Below are 22091 nucleotides of genomic sequence, written 5' to 3'. Positions count from 1 at the left end.
TTTAATTCAGCCCAGAAGTATCCTATGAAGTCTTGTGGTATATTCCAAAGGATCAGCAGCTAAGATTATTTGAGTTTCATCATTTCAGTTATGCCTCATCCAGAATGGATAAGCACAAATGTTATTGGTAACAATAACACAGATCAGAAAAATGAGCTGATAACAGTAGATGATTCTACCTAATCAGTTTGTTTGATCACTTTGATGCCTGTCAAAATAGCCTTCATCAAACTATTTCTTTTTCAAGTTCCTAAATAAAATTACCTTTCCACAGTTCATGTGAAATAGTCTCAACTTTATTTCTGTTACAGTCATTTGCTGTACATGAAATGGAATACCTTGCTATTTGTGTCTTCGAAGACTAAAGATTACCATTAGAAGTATTTTTCCAGGCCAGATATGGTGGTATACACCTGTTATTCCAGAATGTGGGAGCCGAGGTGGGAAGATTATGAGTTTCAGTAAGCCTGGATTCTATATGATGAGCATCTATCTCAGGGAGAAAAAAACCTAAGAAAATTATTTCTACAGACAATTTTTCATGTGTTTAATTTACACATGATGTGTTTTTTCTTAGTATAGTTTATGACGATTTCAAAGATAACAGAAATGTGAAGGGAAGTCTATGAGCCTCAGGAAGCAGGATACCTTTGTAATGTTCTTCCCTGCTATGATGCTGGGACAGTGTAAATCTGTTGCCATCCTATAGTGTTATACAATATTGGAATATGAAATTGTAGCAAGAATAGTAGATGAGGTTGATTAGTGTGGAATCACCACTTTGTATTAACTCCCTTTTTTATTTATGAAAAAGTTACCAGGTGATCAGCACTCCAACAGACTTTTTTATGGTAATGGAATATGTGTCTGGAGGTGAATTATTCGACTACATCTGTAAACATGGGCGGGTGAGTGACATACCATCTAGTATTCAACCCCCATCCCCAAGCTAAGAGAGTGGAAAGCATTGGAAGTAGCTAACCACAAAGATATTTTCAGTGCTTTCAGTTATTTTTGTAATAATGTCAACTACATATGCAGGACATATTTTCTTTCTTGAGAATCATGCATTTTGAGACACAGATTTGGAAACTATATCCTACTTGATCGCCAAAAGATTCTTATGCTTTTTACAGTCTGTTCTGTATAAAATTATGTTGAAACTTCAATTATTTTCTTTTCTTAGCATTTTCATATAAGTTCTATTATAGTTGGTTTTATTGATTCCCCAAAACATTGTGCATATTCAATATTAGTTGAAAATTAAACATCATTGCCATTTAGCAAAGCAAAACCTATCAAATAATATTTTGAGCTTTGATAGTTTTGGCTGGTTTGCTTTGTCTGACTTGTTGAATTTCTAATTAGTCAGTTCTAAATTAGCCTGCTTATGTATGTAGGCTGGTTATGAAACTAAAATGCATAATAGATGTCCTAGATAATCTTGATGCAGTTTCTTTTTCTGCGTGCTAGGTTGAAGAGGTGGAAGCTCGGCGGCTCTTTCAGCAGATTCTGTCTGCCGTGGATTACTGTCACAGGCATATGGTTGTCCATCGTGACCTGAAACCAGAGAATGTGCTGCTGGATGCTCAGATGAACGCTAAGATAGCTGACTTTGGTATGCTACTCAATGGTTGCTCAGAGCTGTGTAGTACCTTTAAAATGGACCGGAAACTACTCCTAGAGAGCTAAGAACTTCTATTCACCACATAAATCCTATGACATGAAAAGGGATTAATTACAGTCTTCAAACTGGCTTATTCTGTTTACTTAAATCCACACACAAAAAAGTCAGGATTTCTAGAACACATTAGAAGGCCACGTCAAGACAGATCCATTCAATATTCTTTTCCTCCTAAGGAAATGATACCTGTTTTGTTTTGGGTTTTTTTGTTGTTGTTGTTTTGGGGGGGGGCACTAGGGTGAGAAAGGAGTCCTTAAACGCCTTTGAAGATTTTGTTGATGCAGTGGATGCTTTCCCTGATGTATGTAAACAAGGGTGTGAAGAGTTGTACTTGTGCTTAAAACTTTGTATTCCTGAACTGATCATGGAAAGGCCTGTAAGTCTTAGGCAGTTTCTAATCACTTATGAGAGAACGGACATGGTCCTGGGTGGACAACAAGGTGCTAAAATGTACCTTTTTAGACTCTGTACACTAAACAGACCCAGAAAGGCTTCTGCGGTGGACGTTGGAGGAAAAGATTGAGGCGGGCCTTAGAAGAGCGGGATTGGAGGTGCAAAGTCGGTGCTGTGTGTTGCAGGTCTGTGGTTTGTTTGAAACCTGTCTTTGAACTGGCTGCACTGTTTCCTCTGGACTCTTCTAGTGAGTGGGCTGGCGAAGTGTTTGGTTCAGTGGATTATTTCCACTATGTTGACTCAGAGCTCTCTAGATTATAAATCATTCCCAGGAGGTTGGAGCAGGCAGCCCTCCTGACTGCTTGAGCTGAGCCCCACCTGAATGGGAGGGAGACCCTGTTTCCGGGGAAACAGCCTGCTTATCAGCTGGAGCTGCTCTGCTAATTACAGTTAAAACCAAAAAAAGATTCTTTCTGTAGCCCTGGCTGTCCTGGAACTCCCTCTGTGACCAGCCCGGCCTCGAACTCACAGAGATCCACCTGCCTCTGCCTCCTGAGTGCTGGGATTAAAGCTGTAATGCCCAATTACAACCTTTTAAGAAAGACTTTTAAAAGCACTGTTTTTTGTTTGTTTTTAATTAGCAGCCTTTTTTATTTCTTCATATACAGAAGTAGGTAATATTTGGTGCTTATATTTTTGAAAAAGTAGTATAATTTCAATGAACCTTTTTTTGTGGAGTCAAACTTTTCATGTAGTGAGCTTCATTCCACTTACACGTGTGCTGCTCTGTTTTCTGTGTGACAGTGTAGGTCCCTAAAGTAGGTCCCTCTAGTCTAACAGTGCTTCCTGTTGCTGGAGAGCTGAGTGTGTGTGTGTGTGTGTGTGTGTGTGTGTGTGTGTGTGTGTGTGGTGTGTATGTGGTGTGTGTGTGGGTGTGTATGTGGTGTGTGTGTGGGTGTGTATGTGGTGTGTGTGGGTGTGTGTGTGGTGTGTGGGTGTGTGGGTGTGTGGTGTGTGGGTGTGGGTGTGTGTGTGGTGTGTGGGTGTGTGGTGTGTGGGTGTGTGGTGTGAGTGTATGTGGTGTGTGTGATATGGGTGTGTGTGGTGTGTGTATATGGTGTGTGTGATATGGGTGTGTGTGTATGTGGTGTGTGTGTGTATGTGGTGTGTGTGTGTGTGTGGGTGTGTGTGTATGTGGTGGGTGTGTGTGTGTGTATGTGGTGGGTGTGTGTATGTGGTGGGTGTGTGTATGTGGTGGGTGTGTGTGTGTGTGATGGGTGGGTGTGTGTGTGTGTGATGGGTGGGTGTGTATATGGTGGGTGGGTGGGTGTGTATGTGGTGGGTGGGTGGGTGTGTATGTGGTGTGTGTGTGTGTGTGTGTGTATGTGGTGTGTGTGTGTGTGGTGTGTGGTGTGTGTGTGTGTGTGTGTGTGGTGTGTGGTGTGTGGTGTGTGTGTGTGTGTGGTGTGTGGTGTGTGGTGTGTGTGTGTGTGTGGTGTGTGGTGTGTGTGTGTGTGTATGTGGTGTGTGTGTGTGTGTGTGGTGTGTGTGTGTGTGTGTGTGTGTGTGTGTGTGTGTGGTGTGTGGTGTGTGTGTGTGTGTGTGTGTGTGTGGTGTGTGGTGTGTGTGTGTGTGTGTGTGTGTGTGTGTGTGGTGTGTGGTGTGTGTGTGTGTATGTGGTGTGTGTGTGTATGTGTGTGTGAGAGAGAGAGAAGCGGGGGAACAGGACTCAGGAGTCGCTTCTCTCCTGCCTCCTGTGTGATCCAGGAATTGAACCCAATGAAACAACTAAGAGTTTTCATCATTGTTTTACCTGTATCTTCAGTATCCAGCTTCTGATCAATTGCTTTTATTTTTAGGACTGTCTAATATGATGTCAGATGGTGAATTTCTACGAACTAGCTGTGGATCACCAAATTATGCAGCACCTGAGGTCATCTCAGGAAGGTAAGAGTTTATTAGTGATAATTGAGCATTTTGTGACCTTGCATCCATTCTAATAACATTGAATTATATTTCCTTTGGAAGAAGATTTTTAACATAGTAGAAACAAATTGTTCATTTATTTTTTTTATTATAGGCAGAACAATACATTTTTTTTAAAGCTCCATGTAGGCATTGTAATGTGTTCATGCATTTTGTTCATTGACCATAACTGGACAGATCTGATGCCATGTCTATATTCTATTGTAGAAAATGTCAAGTATCAGTAAGGATTTACTGAAGTCAATCTGAAGATAGGCCAGTGTCTTTATTTAACAGACATAGTTATTTAATAGTAGAATTTTCACACATTTCATAGAGTCCTCGGGCAGTTGTTTTATCTTTTGCCTTTGGAAGAGTGAAGTTTGGGTGGCAATATGATTTCAAGCAATTAAACTAGACGAGTGACTTTGAAGTCCCTCATGTAATTAGCTCATTGGTACATTATAAAATGTTTACAGAGGCTGCAGAGATGAAGTCAGGTCATTGCACAGTGGCTAGCAGACAAAGTATTGAGAAGGTGCTTGCAAGTAGCATATTGGAGAGTCATAGTTCACTTGGACTGCGCCCGAGCACCATACAGCATGCCTTACAAACAGGGGAAGACTGGCCCATGGCTCTGGAGCCCCACAAAGATTTGGTGTGTGTACAGCCTATTCCTCACAGCCCACTGTTTCTAACTTTAAGCATGTGTGCTCAAAGGGGAATGGGATCTCTCTGGGGAATTATTTTATAAAGGCACGGATCTTCTCCATGAGAGTTCCACCTCAGATCTCCTTAGAATCTCCACTTCTCATACCTTCAGTTCGAGGTTAGAATTCAGCTGATACGTTTAGAGAACACAAGTATTTTGTAAGATGCTTGGGTGATACAGCTAATGATGTCAATTAGGGACAGCACTCCATTGAAGCAGACCATGTTCTTTGCACTGGAACTGTAGAAATTTGTTAGCTCAGACCAAAGTTAGATTTTGGTGGTGTGCTCCTGGGGAATGGTAGGATAGTAGAAGGGCAAGACAAAAATAGTGAGACAAAGGTTATCTAGAGCCAGACTGTCTTAGTCCATCGAGTTAGCAAGTGATTCTGAAAGAAAGCAGTAGGGACTCTGTTATACAGGGGCTGGGCAGATAGCTCAGTGCTGAAGAGCACTTGCTGCTCTTCAGAGGACCTATGCTTGATTTCGAGTACTCACATTAGGGCTCCCAGCTGCCTGGAACTCCCATTCCACAGAATCTGATGCCCTCTTTGGGACTAAGCATCAGACACACAAGCACTATATAGACACACATGCAGTCAACACACTCAGACACATAAAAATAAAATTTAAACATAAATGCATCTTTTAGGAAAGATAATATTAAAACACTGTCAACATGGTACCAGTTAAGTATTTCAATGTCTCAAATTTTGTTTAAATGTGGGCTAGGAACAAAAATTTTGTTATATATGCATTATATATAATATCATATATATATATATATTTATCAGATATAATATATATCAGAAGTAGTTCTGAGGGGGGAAAACACTGTATGTATTATTGTATTTTTTTTCTAGCTTATGGTTATTTATTTTTTTCCTTAAAGAAATAAAAGAGAAAGTGTAAATTTTGTTTGTTAGTTTTTTTTGAGAACAGGGTCTTACCCTGGATGGCTTGGGACTCTCTAGACCAGGCTGGCCTTAAACTCACAGAGATCTGCCTGCCTCTGCCTCTCAAATTCTGAGATTAAAGGCGTGTGCCTTCATGCCTGGCCTGAAAATATAATAAATTATAATTAATTTTTAACAAATAAAAATAACAGTCTTTTGGCAAGTTTGTGTTGCTAATTAGGCTGGTTATTTTCTATGAAGAGTAATTTTTGAGGTTTGGGAATATGTATTTCATTGATGACCTTAAATAGCAATATATACCAAGTTGGTTTTGCTTCCTCATGGATGGAAGCAGGACACTAACAGTGAGAGGAAATGGTACCTACACTCAGGCTTGTGTTCTCCTTTCAGGCTGTATGCGGGTCCTGAGGTTGATATCTGGAGCTGTGGCGTTATCCTGTATGCCCTTCTCTGTGGCACCCTCCCCTTTGATGATGAGCACGTGCCTACACTCTTTAAGAAGATCCGAGGGGGTGTGTTTTATATCCCGGAATATCTCAACCGATCTGTTGCCACTCTGCTCATGCACATGCTGCAAGTGGACCCCCTGAAGCGAGCGACTATCAAAGACATCCGGTGATTATAGTTTTTGTTAGTTTTTACAGTTTTTCATTGTAGTAACAGTGATACTAGCATATTTGCTTCTCCTATGCTTTGTGACACTTTATTTTATGAGAATTTTTAGGCAAAGTGTGTGGTAAGTGCTTGTAATCCCAGTACCTATCCAGGAGGATGAGGCAGGAGGATCTTAAGTTCAAGGCCAGCATGGACTACAATGTGAGACCCTGTTTCAAAGAAAACGAATTTTTAATATTTGAACTTATTATGTAGACCTGATTGTCACTTATCCTTCAAATATTTTACATTGCTTTTCTGTTTATTAGCAGAAGGAGTAAAGCATCTGAGACCCTGTATAGGAAGGATAGTCTCCAGAGTCCCATTCCTTGCCTTTCCCACCTCATCCTTCTCATTAGACTTGGGTCCTGAGCCCTATTGTATTGCTCTGTATCCTGATTCTTTTCCGCATCTTCTGGTCTGCTGTCATTCCAGTCACCTTTCATGTTCTGCTCACATGGCACCAGCTTTGTGAAATCACTTCTGGTTCCCTCGTGCTGTCTAGGAGCTTCTGATTGTTCACACAGGCCATGTTACTGCCTTCTCTTACTGTATCTGCTCTTTCTCAGCATATCTCCTCTCCTGCATTGTAACTGTCAGGGTACACATTGTCGTAAGAACCTGTCTGCTTCCCGACTCCCCCTGTACCCTTCTGCTCCCCGACTCCCCCTGTACCCTTCTCCCCGACTCCCCCTGTACCCTTCTCCCGGACTCCCCCTGTACCCTTCTCCCTGACTCCTCCTGTACCCTTCTCCCCGACTCCTCCTGTACCCTTCTCCCCGACTCCCCTGTACCCTTCTGCTCCCCGACTCCCCTGTACCCTTCTGCTCCCCGACTCCTCCTGTACCCTTCTCCCCGACTCCCCCTGTACCTTTCTGCTCCCCGACTCCCCCTGTACCCTTCTCCCCGACTCCCCCTGTACCCTTCTGCTCCCCGACTCCCCCTGTACCCTTCTGCTCCCAGACTCCTCATGTACCCTTCTGCTCCCCGACTCCCCCTGTACCCTTCTGCTCCCCGACTCCCCCTGTACCCTTCTGCTCCCCGACTCCCCCCTGCCCCTTTTCTCTTTCCCATGTTTGGTTCCCATTCCCCCCTTTCCCCATGGAAGCCTCCCATTTCCTGTCCTATGGCCCCTTTCTAGTTACCGGCCTCTAACCACACTGTCCTCTAGAAGCTAGAATCCTAGTAGAAGACAACGTGGAGATTTGTCTCTCCAACTTCACTTAGTGGTTACTTACATAGTTAAGAAAATAAGTTTTCTTAAGTTCTTGATCCAATAGCCACTAGTAGATTTACTGTGGAGAATCCCTTGATTGTTGAGGAATTAAGTAGCGTACTGGTAGGAATGATGTAATGCCTTCTACATGTTATGTATGTTTTTAGAGGAATGATGTAATGCCTTCTACATGTTAGTTTTTCTTAGAGGAATGATGTAATGCCTTCTATATGTTATTTATGTTTTTACAGGAATGATGTAATGCTTCTACATGTTATGTATTTTTTGTTTTTTTTAAACAGGGATGATGTGAAATGCTTCTACATGTTATATATGTTTTTAGAGGGCTTTTGTTTTTATATAAGGTTCCAAAGATTGTTTAGAGGCACATTCTTTTGACATCTTTCAGAGCCTTTGCCTTTCCCCTAAAGCTGGAATAAGTGTTTTGACAAGTATACCCGTGGATCGTTCCGAGGGTGGATGAGGTGGTGGCTTATGCCGGCTTCTGTGGTCTCTTGAAGCAAGGACTAGATTCTTTTCACCTTCAGGTGTCACTTTCCAACTTGCGCTGACTAAAAACCTGGCAAGAAGCACTTTAAGGAGGAAGGGTTTAATTTGGTTCAGTGCTTGGAGAGGTGTCGTCCATTGTGGGGAGGCATGGCTGCCAGCGCCTGAGGTGGCTGGTCACATTGTGTCTGCAGTCAGGAAGCAGAGTAGATGGAAATGTCTGGGCTGTGAGGCCTACCCCCAGTCCTTGTCACGTGAAGGTCCACCTCCTGACTGATTCCACAACCTTCCTAAGCAGCAGCACTAGCTGGAAGCCACATGTCCTACCATAGGCACTTGTGGGGGGCATTCCATACTCAAACCACAGCCTTGCTCCCTTTCCGTGGTCTGTTCCAGCGTTCCTGGCTTCACGCATAAGAATGTAGAGCTGGCTGTAAAATTGCTGCCAGATTTAGTTATGGAAGTGAACCAATGGGGAAAAAGCTGTGTTCACAATTCTTTGGAATAAATAGTTCTTCTGATTGGGTTTTCCCCAGAAGAAAAATTAGACATCCTAATATACTTGTACTTGCTTATATAAGCACTGGTAAATTTAGAATAGTAATATAATTAATTCTGTTATTTCAAAATAATTGTTAATATATTTATAGACTTTAGGAGAAAAACGTAAATAAATCTACTAAAATGAGTTAATTGATCCATAGGAAGTGCTATAAAATAGTGATATTCTGGGCTGGTGAGATGGGTTAACCATTACAGGCTAAGGCTTACAACCAAAGGACAAAATAATGGCAACATTTCTATACTTAAACTAATAACTTGGACTTACAGTTCTCACTATTTTTTTTTTATGGATTTGTTTATTTATTATGTATACAGAAGAGGGCGCCAGATCTTGTTACAGATGGTTTTAAGCCACCATGTAGGTGCTGGGAATTGAACTCGGGACCTTTGGAAGAGCAGTCGGTGCTCTTAACCTCTAAGCCATCTCTCCAGTCCTACTTCTCACTATTTTATGTTCAATATTTCAATATGAGAATTCTTAATTTTAATAAGAATTTTAATAATCTTAATAAAGTATACTTCAACAGACATAGAAATTAATTTTTTGACAGTTGGAAACATCCAGCATTATGCTATGTTTAATGTCCTTTGTTGTACTGAGATTTTCATAGGTAGGTGTTATAATTCTCATTTCACTACAATACAGTTGAAACTTAGGTTATGTCAGGGTTTATTTATATATCTATTTGCTTCTATCTAAGGATAAGTTACTTTAAATTAGGGACTGCATTTTCATACTAAAACACACTGTGTATGGCATATATCTAATGGTGAATTATCATGTTTGTCAAGGGCAGCAGATACAGCTTACTTGGTGTACTGCTTGCACTGCGTTCACAGAATCCTGGGTTTGGTCCCTCGCACTGCAAAAACTTGGTGTAGGGGTGCACATCTGTAATCCAGCACTGGGAGGTGAGGCAGAAGGATTCATCTTTGGCTACATAGCAAGTTTGAGGTCTGCCTGGCTACCTATAAGTGAAAAATTGAAATTCAGAACTTTCCCAAATTAAAATCCAACGCTGTCTTTACTATCCTAGATTGCTACATGATTTATATGACACGTATTTCTCCTTAATTCTTTCATAGTACTTTATATATCTCATGTACTATGACAATTAGTGGCTTACTATTCTGGAAATTGAGCATAGTTATCTGACATGCCTGAGACCAGAAATATTTCAAATTTTAATGTTTTTCAGATTTTGGAATATTTGCATAGATTTTTCCAGTTAAACATTCTTATCTAAAACCCAGAAATGCTTAAAAATTCAGAAATTTTAGAGCACAATGCCTAAAAGATAAGAGATTTGGGTGCATTAAGAATTTGGATTTTCTGGTTGAAGATGCTCAACTTGTCTACAAAATATTCTCTTAAGCAATCTCCTAAGGATCTTAGGAAAAAAATCTCTCTACTTATTTGCTTACTTAATTGTTTTTGCTTTTCTTCCAATATGTGTTTAACATCTGCTCTGTGTGAGGTCTTGAGTGCTAGAAATACAGTGGTAAACAGGAAAGATGTGTGCTCTTGGTATTCTGAAATTTGTGTTCCTTCAGCTTCTTTAAACCTACTATAGCATTAATAGTAGTACTAAAATTACTGTTGTTGAAAACAGTGGATCTGAAGCTTAACTGTGAATATGAATATTGGTTTCTCTGGTTACTAATAATAATTACTAACATACTTGTTCTTTAATTACTCTCTATTTATAGTGAAATCATTGAGAAGGTAATCACAAATTGAGCCATGGGAAATTGCTATTTTTGTAGGTCTAAAAACAATTGAACATTAGAAACTTAAAATATTCAACTTAATTTTGCATGTGTATATTTGTGTATGCAGATGTACATTCTCATGTATGCCCATGTGTGTGACAACCTTTCATGTTGTTACTCAGGTGGCATCCACTTTTTTTTTTTTTTTCCTTTGAGAAAAGGTCTCTCTGGCTTGGAACTCAGCAAGTAGGATAAGACTGCCAGCCAGCGATCCGGAAGGACCTGTCTTCAGCTCTGGCAATCAATTTAAACTTGGCTAAGTGTGCTGACCTATATGTGACTTCTAGCGGTTGGGAGGCTGGGAGGCAGGGAGGCATAGTGATTGTAAGTGTGAGGCTAGCTAGCATAAGCAATGTAAAAGACTGTCTGTAAAACAGTGTTTTTATTTCTTTAAGAATTTATACTTTTGATGTATTTTATTCTATTTAGTCCTCTTCCACATCTCCTCTCAGATACAACTCTTATTCCACACGCACTTAACTTTATGCCCTCATTCTTTTCTTTTAAGCTTTGGAGTCCCGTTACTGCTGTCTTGGTTGCGTGATCATCCAGTGGGGTCTATTAGACCCACCAGGGCTCATAGTCCATAAAGAAAACTCTTTCCCGGGAGCTCTCAGATACCAAGAGCTTCTTAGATGGGGTGGGACTTAATGCCCACCTCTCTTCTCCACACTGGGCTTTTGTCTGGTTTGAGCTTGCAAAAGCACACAAGATGTATGTGTGTGTGTGTGTGTGTGTGTGTGTGTGTGTGTGTGTGTGTGTGTTGTAATTGAACCTCTTAAAAACAGTATCTGGCACATGAACTACTAATACCTTTTTATAAGTGAATATATAAAAACTTAGGTGGCACTTTAAAAAATTTTAGTTTCTGTCCCCTGTGTCTGGCAGCCAGTAATCTACTTTCTGTGTTTGCTGAACATTTTATAGCACATGACCTTTGATCTCCAGGGTCTTTAATTTAGCATAATGCTTTCAAGATACTTGCATGTGTAGTATATATCAGTACTCCGTTGTTTTTATTTATTTACCTTTCCCTCTCTCTCCTTTTGTTTTTTTTTTTTTTTAATGATTTATTTATTTTCATTTTGTGTGCTTTGGTATTTTGCCTGCATGTATGTCTATGTGAGGGTGTGTGATCCCCTTACAGTTGTGAGCTGTCACATGTGTGCTGAGAATTGAACCTGGGTCATCTGAGAGAGCAGCTAGTGATCTTAACTGCTGAGCCACTTCTCCAGCCCTTTCTGTAGTTTTTAAAGACAGGGTTTCTCTGTGTAGCCCTCCTGTCCTGGACCTCATAGCGCTCCGCCTGCCTCTGCCTCCGAGTGCTGGGATTAAAGGCGTGCGCCACCACCACCGGACCAGATTTTTTTTTTTTTAAATGCCATGATGCAGTAAGTCCCCCAGCCTTTGAAAGTGATTCTGTGTTTACGTTGAGAGTGTATCTCTATAGTTTTTTTAACAGGCATCGATAACTGCCTTTCCTTTCATGTCCTTTTTGTGCAGAGCCTTCAAGCCACCTGGTGATAACAAATTAGGATCTTGTCAGTTTTTTTCCTGGGCACACATCTGGCCCTTGTGAGTTCAGGAATATGGGGAAATTTCTCAGACCCTTTTGCACTCTTATTTCTTAACCTAGCTTAAAGGTTATTTTGAAAGGTTTTGCTACAACTCTGCACAATACCTGATTTCTTTTATCACTCCATCCCGTGTCTCACTAGGTTTTATGATATTGGACCACAGCAGTTCTTGTAACATGACAAAACCCTTGGTTGTCTTAAGATTTTACAGAGATTGTTTCTTTTGCTGCAGTACGTGTTTTCCACATATTGTTTAGCTGACTGCTGATTGTTCTGGTGCGTGCTTGAACGTTAACTTGAGTGGCTTTCCTCCCCACTTTCCATTCTGAATCATAGGCTCTCACTTGCTGTTTTCCACTCCCAGATTTTTATCAGAATAGTGGTGTATTTGGAACCACTTAGTTATAAATATCTGTTTGTATCTATCTAGTGTATCATCTCTATCTAGTGTATCATCTCTATCTAGTGCATCATCTCTATCTAGTGTATCATCTCTATCTAGTGCATCATCTCTATCTAGTGTATCATCTCTATCTAGTGCATCATCTCTGTGACTATTTGATAGTAGTCATAACATTAGACACAAAGGTCCAGACGTGAGAGAAAACGAGATCAGGAGAGCAGTGTTCAAAAATTTTAGTTTTAGTATCTCCTTATACTCTTGTTATTGAGGACCTCAAATAAGTTTTTAGTGAATGACATACCAGTAGTTAATTGTTATATCAATTAAAATTAGAATTGAATTTACTCTAAAAAATCTGTTCATTTAAATGTCTTAAACAAACAAACCTAAGGATTTGACCTAGAGCCTTGCACTTCCTAGGCAAACACTCTACCGCTGCGTTACATCTCTGTTCCCCTCCCCTGTCTCCCACCACGTTTTACCTGAGATAAGGTCTCACTAAATTACCCAAGGTGGCTTATAATTTCTTTTGTAGCTGAAGCAAGCCTTGAATTTGAGATTCTCCTGAATCAGCCTTCTTAATAGCTAGGATAATAAGTGTATACCACCAAGTCTAATAATAGTAATCTCTCTATTATGAAGACTTCATCCTGTACTTTTATAAATGTCCTCAGTGTCTAGTTTAATCAAATTCTCAATCTACTTCATTTAATCTTGCAAATCCATTTATTTATTTTGCTTTTTGAAATAGTATTTGTCTGTGTAACACCTTTGACTGTCCTGGAACTTACTCTGTAGACCAGCTTGGTCTCAAACTCAGAGATCACTTGCCTCTGCCTCCTAAGTGCTGGGATTAAAGGCGTGCGCCACCACCACCCGGCTAATCTTGCAATATTTTATGTTAGTTGAAGTTCCTGAGGAAAATCTGAACTCGGGTAAGTGGTTGAAAAATAAAGAAGTATTTTACCACACTATAGTGATATAATATGTTTTAAATTTTAAGTGACTCTCTTATGCATGTATAATTTTATCACATCATTGGGAAATCTTGCATTATTGAAATATACAGATTTCCCACATTTCATTTACACTATTAAAAATAATATTCACTATTATCAATACTAACTTCACCATCAAACCCCAGGAGGCAGGTACAAATTACTATATACCATCTGGAATTTTGCTTGGGAACTTAGATTCTATCATTGGCCACAAATATTGCTAGTTGTTTTCCTTGAAGTGACAGCCACATTTTGTTCATTTTCAAGGAAGTACCCCAAGTCTGAATATCTGTATTTATTTAAGGATAGAGATTAATTAATTGGCACCAGGGTCACATAGCCAATAGCAACAGAGCTGGAAGCAGAGACCAGTAGTTTGGAGTCTTTATGTTATATTGCACTATGTCTAAATATGTGGTACTTACTAAAGCATGTTCTTATAATAGTGTATATGGTGTCTTTCCTAGAGAGCATGAATGGTTTAAACAGGATTTGCCCAGTTACCTATTTCCTGAAGACCCTTCCTATGATGCTAACGTCATTGATGATGAGGCTGTGAAAGAAGTATGTGAAAAATTTGAGTGTACAGAATCAGAAGTAATGAACAGTTTATATAGTGGTGATCCTCAAGACCAGCTTGCAGTGGCTTATCATCTTATCATTGACAATCGGAGAATAATGAACCAAGCCAGTGAGTTCTACCTCGCCTCTAGTCCTCCAACTGGTTCTTTTATGGATGATAGTGCCATGCATATTCCCCCAGGTCTGAAACCACATCCTGAAAGGATGCCACCTCTTATAGCAGACAGCCCCAAAGCACGGTGCCCATTGGATGCACTGAACACAACTAAGCCCAAATCTTTAGCTGTGAAAAAAGCCAAGTGGCATCTTGGAATCCGAAGCCAGAGCAAACCGTATGATATCATGGCTGAAGTGTACCGAGCTATGAAGCAGCTGGATTTTGAGTGGAAGGTAGGAAATGGCAATGTACTTAGGCTGTTTGTAGAGAACATTTTTCTTATATAAGGTTTCTAAGCAGTTGAGTATTGAGGTCCACATCAAGTTTTTTATTTAAAAATAATTGTAGTGGGCTTCATATTTTTGGTTGACGTGGTTCATTCTTTTAAACTATATAACACACACTGTCAAAACATAATAAATAAAGGATAAGAAACTGTTGATGGTGGGAACATTCTGCATTTTGAGTTACAGAATAGCATTCTTGGCCAAGTAATTGAAGTTACCGGAGACAGCAGCCCACCCGTTTCATCGTGGCTCGTTGCAGCAACATTTCTGCAATCCTGGACGTCACTTTCTTTCCACCTTTCTCAGGAAGCTTGTTTTCTTTCCACGCCTGTTTGGCGTGAGCCGTCAGTGGCCACGGCAGCTAGGGTTCAATTCATATTATGCTGTCAAGCATGTTCATTCTGCCAACAAATACTTGTGTATAAGCTGAGAAAGTCTCTTATTTGGGGTTTTTCATCCTTGGTATGTTAGTTACTTTCCTTGGTGCTGTGACAAAATCCCCAAGAAAAGGAACTTAGGAAGGAAGGAAGGAAGGAAGGAAGGAAGGCAGGCAGGCTTGTTCAGACTCCCAGTGTGAGGTCCAGGCCATCACAGCAGGAAGTCACGGAGGCTGGAGGGCGAGACCGATGGTCAGTCACATTGTGTTCACAGCCAGGAAGCAGAAAGCAGTGAATGCTGGTGCACAGCTCACTTTCTCCTTTTTCCCAGTCCAGAGCTCAGCATATGAAGTGCTGCTGTGCACATTTAGTGCAGCCTTGCCCCCTCAGTTTTCTCTATCTAGACAGCCTCTCACGGACATGCCCAGAGGTTTGTAGACCTCGTCTTGTTGACAGCAGTAACCATCACAAGTCTACCTCTGTCAGCTTGACACCTGAGCATATCATTGCAAAGCTGTAGCCTTTCATCTCTTCTCCGCACAGAATCATGGCCATCTCACAGTAGAAAATGCATTCAGCACAACTTCAAAGGTTCCTGTAGTCTTTAACAGTGCTAGCCCTGTTCAGTGTTGACCATCACACTTGACTATGACATATTTTTTTACTATCAGCAGACATTTTACATTTTCAATTTAACATTTTGTTGCAGTTCAACTCTTTGAATATATATGGGGACATTTTTAAAATTTAAGATATTCCTTTAACTGTTATTCTATTCTTGAGGGTGATGAATGTTTAATTTTTATTTATTTATTTATTTCATTTTTATGAGATAGGACAGGGTCTCACTATGTAGCTGTGGTTGTCCTGGAACTCACTATGTGGACCAGGCTAGCCTGGAACTCAGAGAAATCCACCTGCCTCTGCTTCCAAGTGCTGGGATTAAAGTCACGTGGCACTGTAACTGGCCTATTTTAACTTTTTAAATTAAGCTAGTTCTTTAACCATCGCATACACGTATAAAATGAATCCCTGTTGTTCTCCCAATTCTCTCTTCTCTTATTCCTGTCCCCGCTCTCTCTCTCTCTTCTCCTATTCCTGTCCCTGCTCTCTCTCTCTCTTCTCCTATTCCTGTCCCTGCTCTCTCTCTCTCTTCTCCTATTCCTGTTCCTGCTCTCTCTCTCTTCTCCTATTCCTGTCTCTGCTCTCTCTCTCTCTTCTCCTATTCCTGTCCCTGCTCTCTCTCTCTCTCTTTCTCTCTCTCTCTCTCTCTTCTCCTATTCCTGTCCCTGCTCTCTCTCTCTCTCTCTCTCTCTTCTCCTATTCCTGTCCCTGCTCTCTCTCTCTCTCTCTTCTCCTATTCCTGCCCCTGCTCTCTCTGACTTGTCCCTTTCCAGATCATGATTTATGGCTTTGTTGTGTGAGCCACTAAAGGGAAAAACATTTCAATTTATCATATAAATATTCAACACATTTTAATAAATCAATTTTAATTTGCTTTCATTTCATGATTTTACATGATTAAATGAAATGACATTTCCTTAAATTAAAGCCAATCTCCTTTCTCTGAAGCAAGTTTATGTAGTTAAATGGGATTTTGCTGGGTGTAGTGGCTCATGCCTAGAACACAAGCACTCCAGGGACCTGAGGCAGGAGAGTTTCTATGGGCTCAAAACCCATTGTGGGACCCTGTCTCACTTTATAAGCATATAAACAAAAGAGATGCCAACATTTTAAACTATCTAATGGAAAGAATCTAGAAACTAATGTGACAGGTTCTGAAAACCCAGAGTTTTCAGAGTTTTCTTTATCTGAGCTACAGTTTGATATGGTCCTCAGGATAGGGTGCTATTGGGGTTTTATGACTCTATCTGATGTGAGTCACTGACAGTTAGCTCTGTTATTCCTTCTGCTCCCAATTTATCAAAACCACTAAAGCAAAGGCTACTAAGATTATTATTAATACTCTAGAGCAGATCTGTATCTGGGTTAAAGGCTAAAAGGTTAAAAACTCTAGGATTGGAGATTTTACAAATGGTATTGTTAGTAGGATTAAATATACCAAATTCCTTGTGACATAGAAGAATCAATGATAAATCCTTCTCTCTCACACCCATATTTGTTTTTGATTTTCTTTTCTGGGATGGGAGACATTGTGTAGTTTCAAGTTTTTATTCATTTCTGGTTTTAGGTAGTGAACGCCTACCATCTTCGAGTAAGAAGGAAAAACCCAGTGACTGGCACTCATGCGAAAATGAGCTTGCAGCTTTACCTGGTTGACAATCGGAGCTATCTTTTAGACTTTAAAAGCATTGATGGTAAGGAGACTAGCAGGGATGAGTTCTGAGAAATAAAACTTGGCACCATTTGACTTACTGTTAGAATCATTTCAAAGGCATGGTGGGTGGGTTCTGTACTTTTTAAAGTAGTCTTAACAAAAATGTAAGTGAAATTAAATATGTAGTTTTAGCAGAAAAGAAGTTGCCGAGGATGTAAGGTATTTTCAGATGTAAGCATGTCCACATTCATTGCAGTGTAAATGCTGCATCCTATGCTGAGGACGACTCGGGTGCAGTAGCTGTGGAAATGTTAGGAGTGATTAGTGACGTGTGATGACTGTGGGGGAGGAGAGAGCGTCTCTTCCGCTCTGCACACACGTACAGCCCAGTGCTTACTCACCAAGCTCTCCGTGCTCAGGTCTGCCACCTCCCCTTCTCAGTGCAGTCCTCCTGGACTCGGGCAAGTGCACTTGCTATAGTTGCTGTCCTTTGATCTTTCAGATGAGGTGGTGGAGCAGAGGTCTGGTTCTTCAACACCTCAGCGTTCCTGCTCTACTGCTGGCCTGCTCAGACCAAGGTCAAGTTTTGATTCCACCACAGCTGAGAACCACTCACTTTCTGGGTCTCTCACGGGCTCTTTGACTGGAAGCACTTTGTCCTCGGCTCCCTCCCGCCTGGGCAGTCACACCATGGATTTTTTCGAAATGTGTGCCAGCCTGATCACCACCTTAGCTCGTTGATACTCTACCACTGGTTTCTGTCTTTCTGTTACTGCACTGTGAAAATCACATACACCCTTGACGTTATTATCTCACTTTTGGGTATTACATACTCGGCAATATAAATTGATGTGAATATTCCCAGGTGACATGCAGTGTATTGAAATTACTGAAAACACAAAAGTTTGGCGTTTTGTTTACTTTTAGAATTCTATTATTCTACTGTGCCTATGATGAATTCAAATAGGTAGTACCTTTAATGGATGAATGTTGATAAAGTTTGCTAGTTTATACTTGTGACTTCACTACACATGATGAGCACACCTCACTGATAAACCAGCTAATTTAGGAGGTGATACCTCCTTCCTTCATGTTTAGTGCATGTAAATCCAGTTTGCTTCCTAAATTTCAAAAGGTGTTAGACTATCCAGGAACCCAGTTTTCTTGCACAGAGATTAAGAATAGAATAAGTGTTAGTCAAATATTTAAATGTAGAAATCTGAAAATCCTGTCCCCCTAAATATTAGAAACCAAATTCTTTGTAATGGTTTCTGCAAATACTGCTTAGTATTAGCCAGAAAGACTGTGTTTCTGGTAACAGGTGCCCAGTCTCCAGGCTTCTTAACATTTGTGGAAGGCCCCTAGTTAAATGCCACTACCACCATGCAAAAGTAGTACACAGTTAAATGAAACAAGGCAAAATACCAACAGCCCCGTAAAGGAAAATCTACTCTGATGACCTGTTTTGTGTTTATGGGCCTGGGGTATTTTGGGAGGGCCAGGAGGTTATGGCCCTGACATCTTTGCTGATTCACCTGCGGTTTAAGTTGTTAGTGATGCCACCTCCTTCCTCAATAGCCATTGTCTTTGCTCATTGTTTTTCAGTCTTGTGTGGTTCCTGGTCTTTAATCTTTCAGTTCAAAGCCCTCTGTTGTCCCTGGGGGCCTTCCTGTACTTCCAAAGCTTGATTGCTGTGACCTTCACTGTTGAAACTGATTGGACAGGGAAGCCTTAAACATTTCAAAGTATATTCTCCTGGAATAAGTATATGTGTTGTTTGCATATATACATGTATGTATTGACACATCAGTGCTTTTAATCAAAAAGAACCAAACTTTTTTGTGCAAGTTTTTTTTTAATTTAAGATAAAAACACTATATAGCAGGATAAAATTAAGTGATTATATTTTGTTTTAGTAAAAGTATTTTTAAATTATGTATAATTTATCTAATGTATTTATTCATTTATTGTATTTATGTTGTGATTTAAAAAAATCATTGACCTGATTTACCCTAGAAAATATTAAGCTCTTGAAAACGAAAGCAACATTGCCTTGACAAGTTTCTCTTCACCAAAACTGGTATATTTCTATCTACCAAGAAGAGCAAATGAGACTATTAGACTGAGTTTCTCATGTGTTTATGGAAGACAAGTTTGTCTGTCTGTAAATAGCTTTGTAAATCATGAGTTTACATCATATCCCATCAGATAATACTGTAGTTCTTTTAGAAAATGATGGTCAATGCTTATCACTCCAATTCTCAGTATCAAAATCTAAAGGATCTTCATTCTCCAATTTGAGAAAAGAGGGTGGGTGTATAATTAAGGTAGCTTAAGTTTTTAATCTTTGAAAGATTGCCATCTTGTGGCAGTAGACGGTAATTTTTAGTAGTTATTTTAATAGCAATACTTAGTCCTGTTTTCTCTAACGTGTTTTATGGATGTTTCATAATTTTGGCTTCTCCAAATGTGTACATATCCCTTTGTGTGTGTAGGGGAGTGTACCACCTCAAAATATTTGACTAATTATGAATGGAAAACTTTGAAATAAGGAACGGATTGGATTCCTTATCTCTAATAACAACATCCACAACAGTTTTAAAGGCAAGAAGGATGCCAGAATGCTTTATTAGTCTAGTGAATTTGATGTTAAAAGCTTGCTCATAGCAAAATTACTTTGTTTGAATGATTGTGATGCCATTGGAGGGCTAAAAACTTATTTACTATTATTTTCTTTGTTCCAGTGTTTGTGGATACCCAGGTTGACAGTTATCTGTTGAATTTCAGGAGAACTGAAGGTCGTTACTTTGTTTCTTTTCTTCTAACAGTTTAAAACATAATTCTTTTATGAGTCTAGGTGATGGAGTGATTGGTTTGCAGAGAGACTCAGTGAATCCTCTAGCAGAACAGAGGCAGACCTTTGTTCTAGCACAGGTTTCCTCTGCTCTTGGGAACCAAGGAAAGAATTTGCAAGTTTGGAATTTCCACATTTCAGTCAACACTGGATGTAGTAGGTACTGAATTAAGATCAGGCTAGTCGCTTGCATCCTAGGGAGAATTACTGTTAGGTTATAGATGTGTCGCTTGCATCCTAGGGAGAATTACTGTTAGGTTATAGATGTGGGCCTTCTTTATATCCTGGAAATGGACTCCATCTGGTTCTAAAATAGTATTTCCTAAAACAAAGAAATCCATGGAATAATTTTTGGAAAACCTTGTGTTCTGCTCTGTACCTTACAGAGGACAGTGAGTATTAGCACTGAAGACTTAGATGAGTTCTTTCAGAAAAGCAAGCCACATAATCGTGTGTAACTCTACTTTGCCCAAACTACTCTACTGTTTTCGAACATCTGCTGAGTATGATTGCTTCCCTGTGATTCTAGTGGGGAGCATGAGGCCAAACCAGACAGGAGAGATAGCAAGGCCTGCTTCACAATGAAAACAGTAAAGAAACCTTTACATCCAATAATAAAATATGGAAAACAGTTGGCCTGGAGTGCCACGGCCAGTGTGGTTGTGACACTTAAGACACACTTCTTCCCTTTCAGGTGCTCTGGAGAGGCCACTCCGTCCACTGGCAGACATGTCCATCCTGAGTTTGCAGCTTGTATCGCTTGCTGGGTTCTTAATCAGGTTTATGCGCCAGAACTTCTAGTCTTTTTTCTCTTAATGGATGACTGAAAAGTCTTAAACAAGATTACTTGTGGAAAACCAGAAGAATAAGAGATCAGTGACTTTCTACATGGCTCCATGGAGAGCCAGTCAGTTTTAATTCATTCTTCAATGGCCACTGAACATTTTCTAAGTACTTTTTGTTAGGAAACCAAAATTGAAGCTGTCTCAACTTAAATCTACAGGGAGAGAGAAAAGCAAACCATCTACGAGTTAGGGTTTTGTTTTGATGAAGAAACCATTTTAGAGCCCCTTGCCATATCTGGTCATCTTCAGAGAGAACTCAGGGGCCTAAGCTAAGCAGAAATATATGTCCTTGTGTGCCAGGGAATTGGCTTATGTAGCGCAGTAATTCTCTACTTTATGCAAATAGGTCTTCAAAGATACTTATTCTGGGTATAGTTTCTCCTTAGCTAGTTTGTACTCAGGGAATACAAATTTAATACTTGGGGTAAAATGAAATATAATTGGAAAATAATCATAAACAACCAAATCAGACTTTTTACTCCTTTATTTGTAGTATCTACTAGTATGTAAGCATGCTTAATGTGGGCCCCACATTGATGTTTATGAGATTTAACAGCCTGGGACATACCTACCACAGACACTGCAGCTCTGTTCACTGGTTAATAAGTTAAACTCCCAGTATGAAGTCTCATATCTAAATGCGAGATCTGCTCATAGACCTGTCTGGTTTGTGTTTGGTTTAAAGATCTGAAACTCTTCAGTCTGGCATATCTCCCTGTTAGCTTTCCTTCGGTCACCCTATGGCTTTTAAAGCAGGTGTCAGCACTTCAGGAGTCCTCAGCAATCCTGTTGAACAGTTGGGGTGAAGGCTGTGTGCATCTCTTAGTAAGGACTTGGCCTCAATTTTGAGACCCTGAAATGCAAGAGAAAGAGAAAAGAGCTAATGTCCCTTAGAGCTCAAAAGTTCGGCCTTGTTTACTTCTTCAGAGAATTTGTGTTAGTGTCCACTTTTTATGTATTTGTATTTTTATATTAGTATGAATGTTCTATTTTAGTTTGTGTCATTTCATATACGGGTGTATATGCCCGTATTATTCTAAACACAGCTACTTCTTGGACTACTGGAATGCATATGGAAAAAGTCATCAGCAAATCAAAAGCATCATGTGAACTTGGCATTAATCAGAAAATGGTGACTATGTAGTGGTGGCAGTGCTAACACATTTCCGGTTCTGTGAATACACCCTTACAGTAACCAGTCCTGTGAGCAGGAACAGCAGTCTTTCCGTAAGTCATGAGTGCTATACATGGATTCAGTGGTGGCCAGGTATCCTTTATAATACTTCACCTTTCTTCTGGGCTGAACAGTTTGAGTTTGTGAAACATCTGATAGGCAAGTAATAAAA

The 22091-nt window shown here is 40.0% G+C and overlaps 1 protein-coding gene across 1 annotated transcript in view; it reads left to right on the top strand.

Annotated features, from left to right (window-relative positions):
* Nucleotides 1–18996, top strand: part of Prkaa2 (protein kinase AMP-activated catalytic subunit alpha 2) — a 57641-nt gene extending 38645 nt beyond the window's left edge. Inside the window, exons 3-9 of the mRNA XM_036178181.1 lie at nt 815–908; nt 1474–1618; nt 3937–4024; nt 6061–6285; nt 13833–14337; nt 16960–17086; nt 17549–18996. Coding sequence (XP_036034074.1) covers nt 815–908; nt 1474–1618; nt 3937–4024; nt 6061–6285; nt 13833–14337; nt 16960–17086; nt 17549–17787 — 1423 coding nt within the window. The 3' untranslated portion in view covers nt 17788–18996. The remainder of the gene's footprint in view (nt 1–814; nt 909–1473; nt 1619–3936; nt 4025–6060; nt 6286–13832; nt 14338–16959; nt 17087–17548) is intronic.
* The last annotated feature ends 3095 nt before the right edge of the window (nt 18997–22091 follow it).

The sequence above is a fragment of the Onychomys torridus genome, chromosome 2, assembly GCF_903995425.1.
Source record: "Onychomys torridus chromosome 2, mOncTor1.1, whole genome shotgun sequence".
Taxonomy (NCBI): domain Eukaryota; kingdom Metazoa; phylum Chordata; class Mammalia; order Rodentia; family Cricetidae; genus Onychomys; species Onychomys torridus.
Note: the sequence above shows the minus strand (reverse complement) of the source record. Positions and strands in the feature narration are given on the sequence as shown.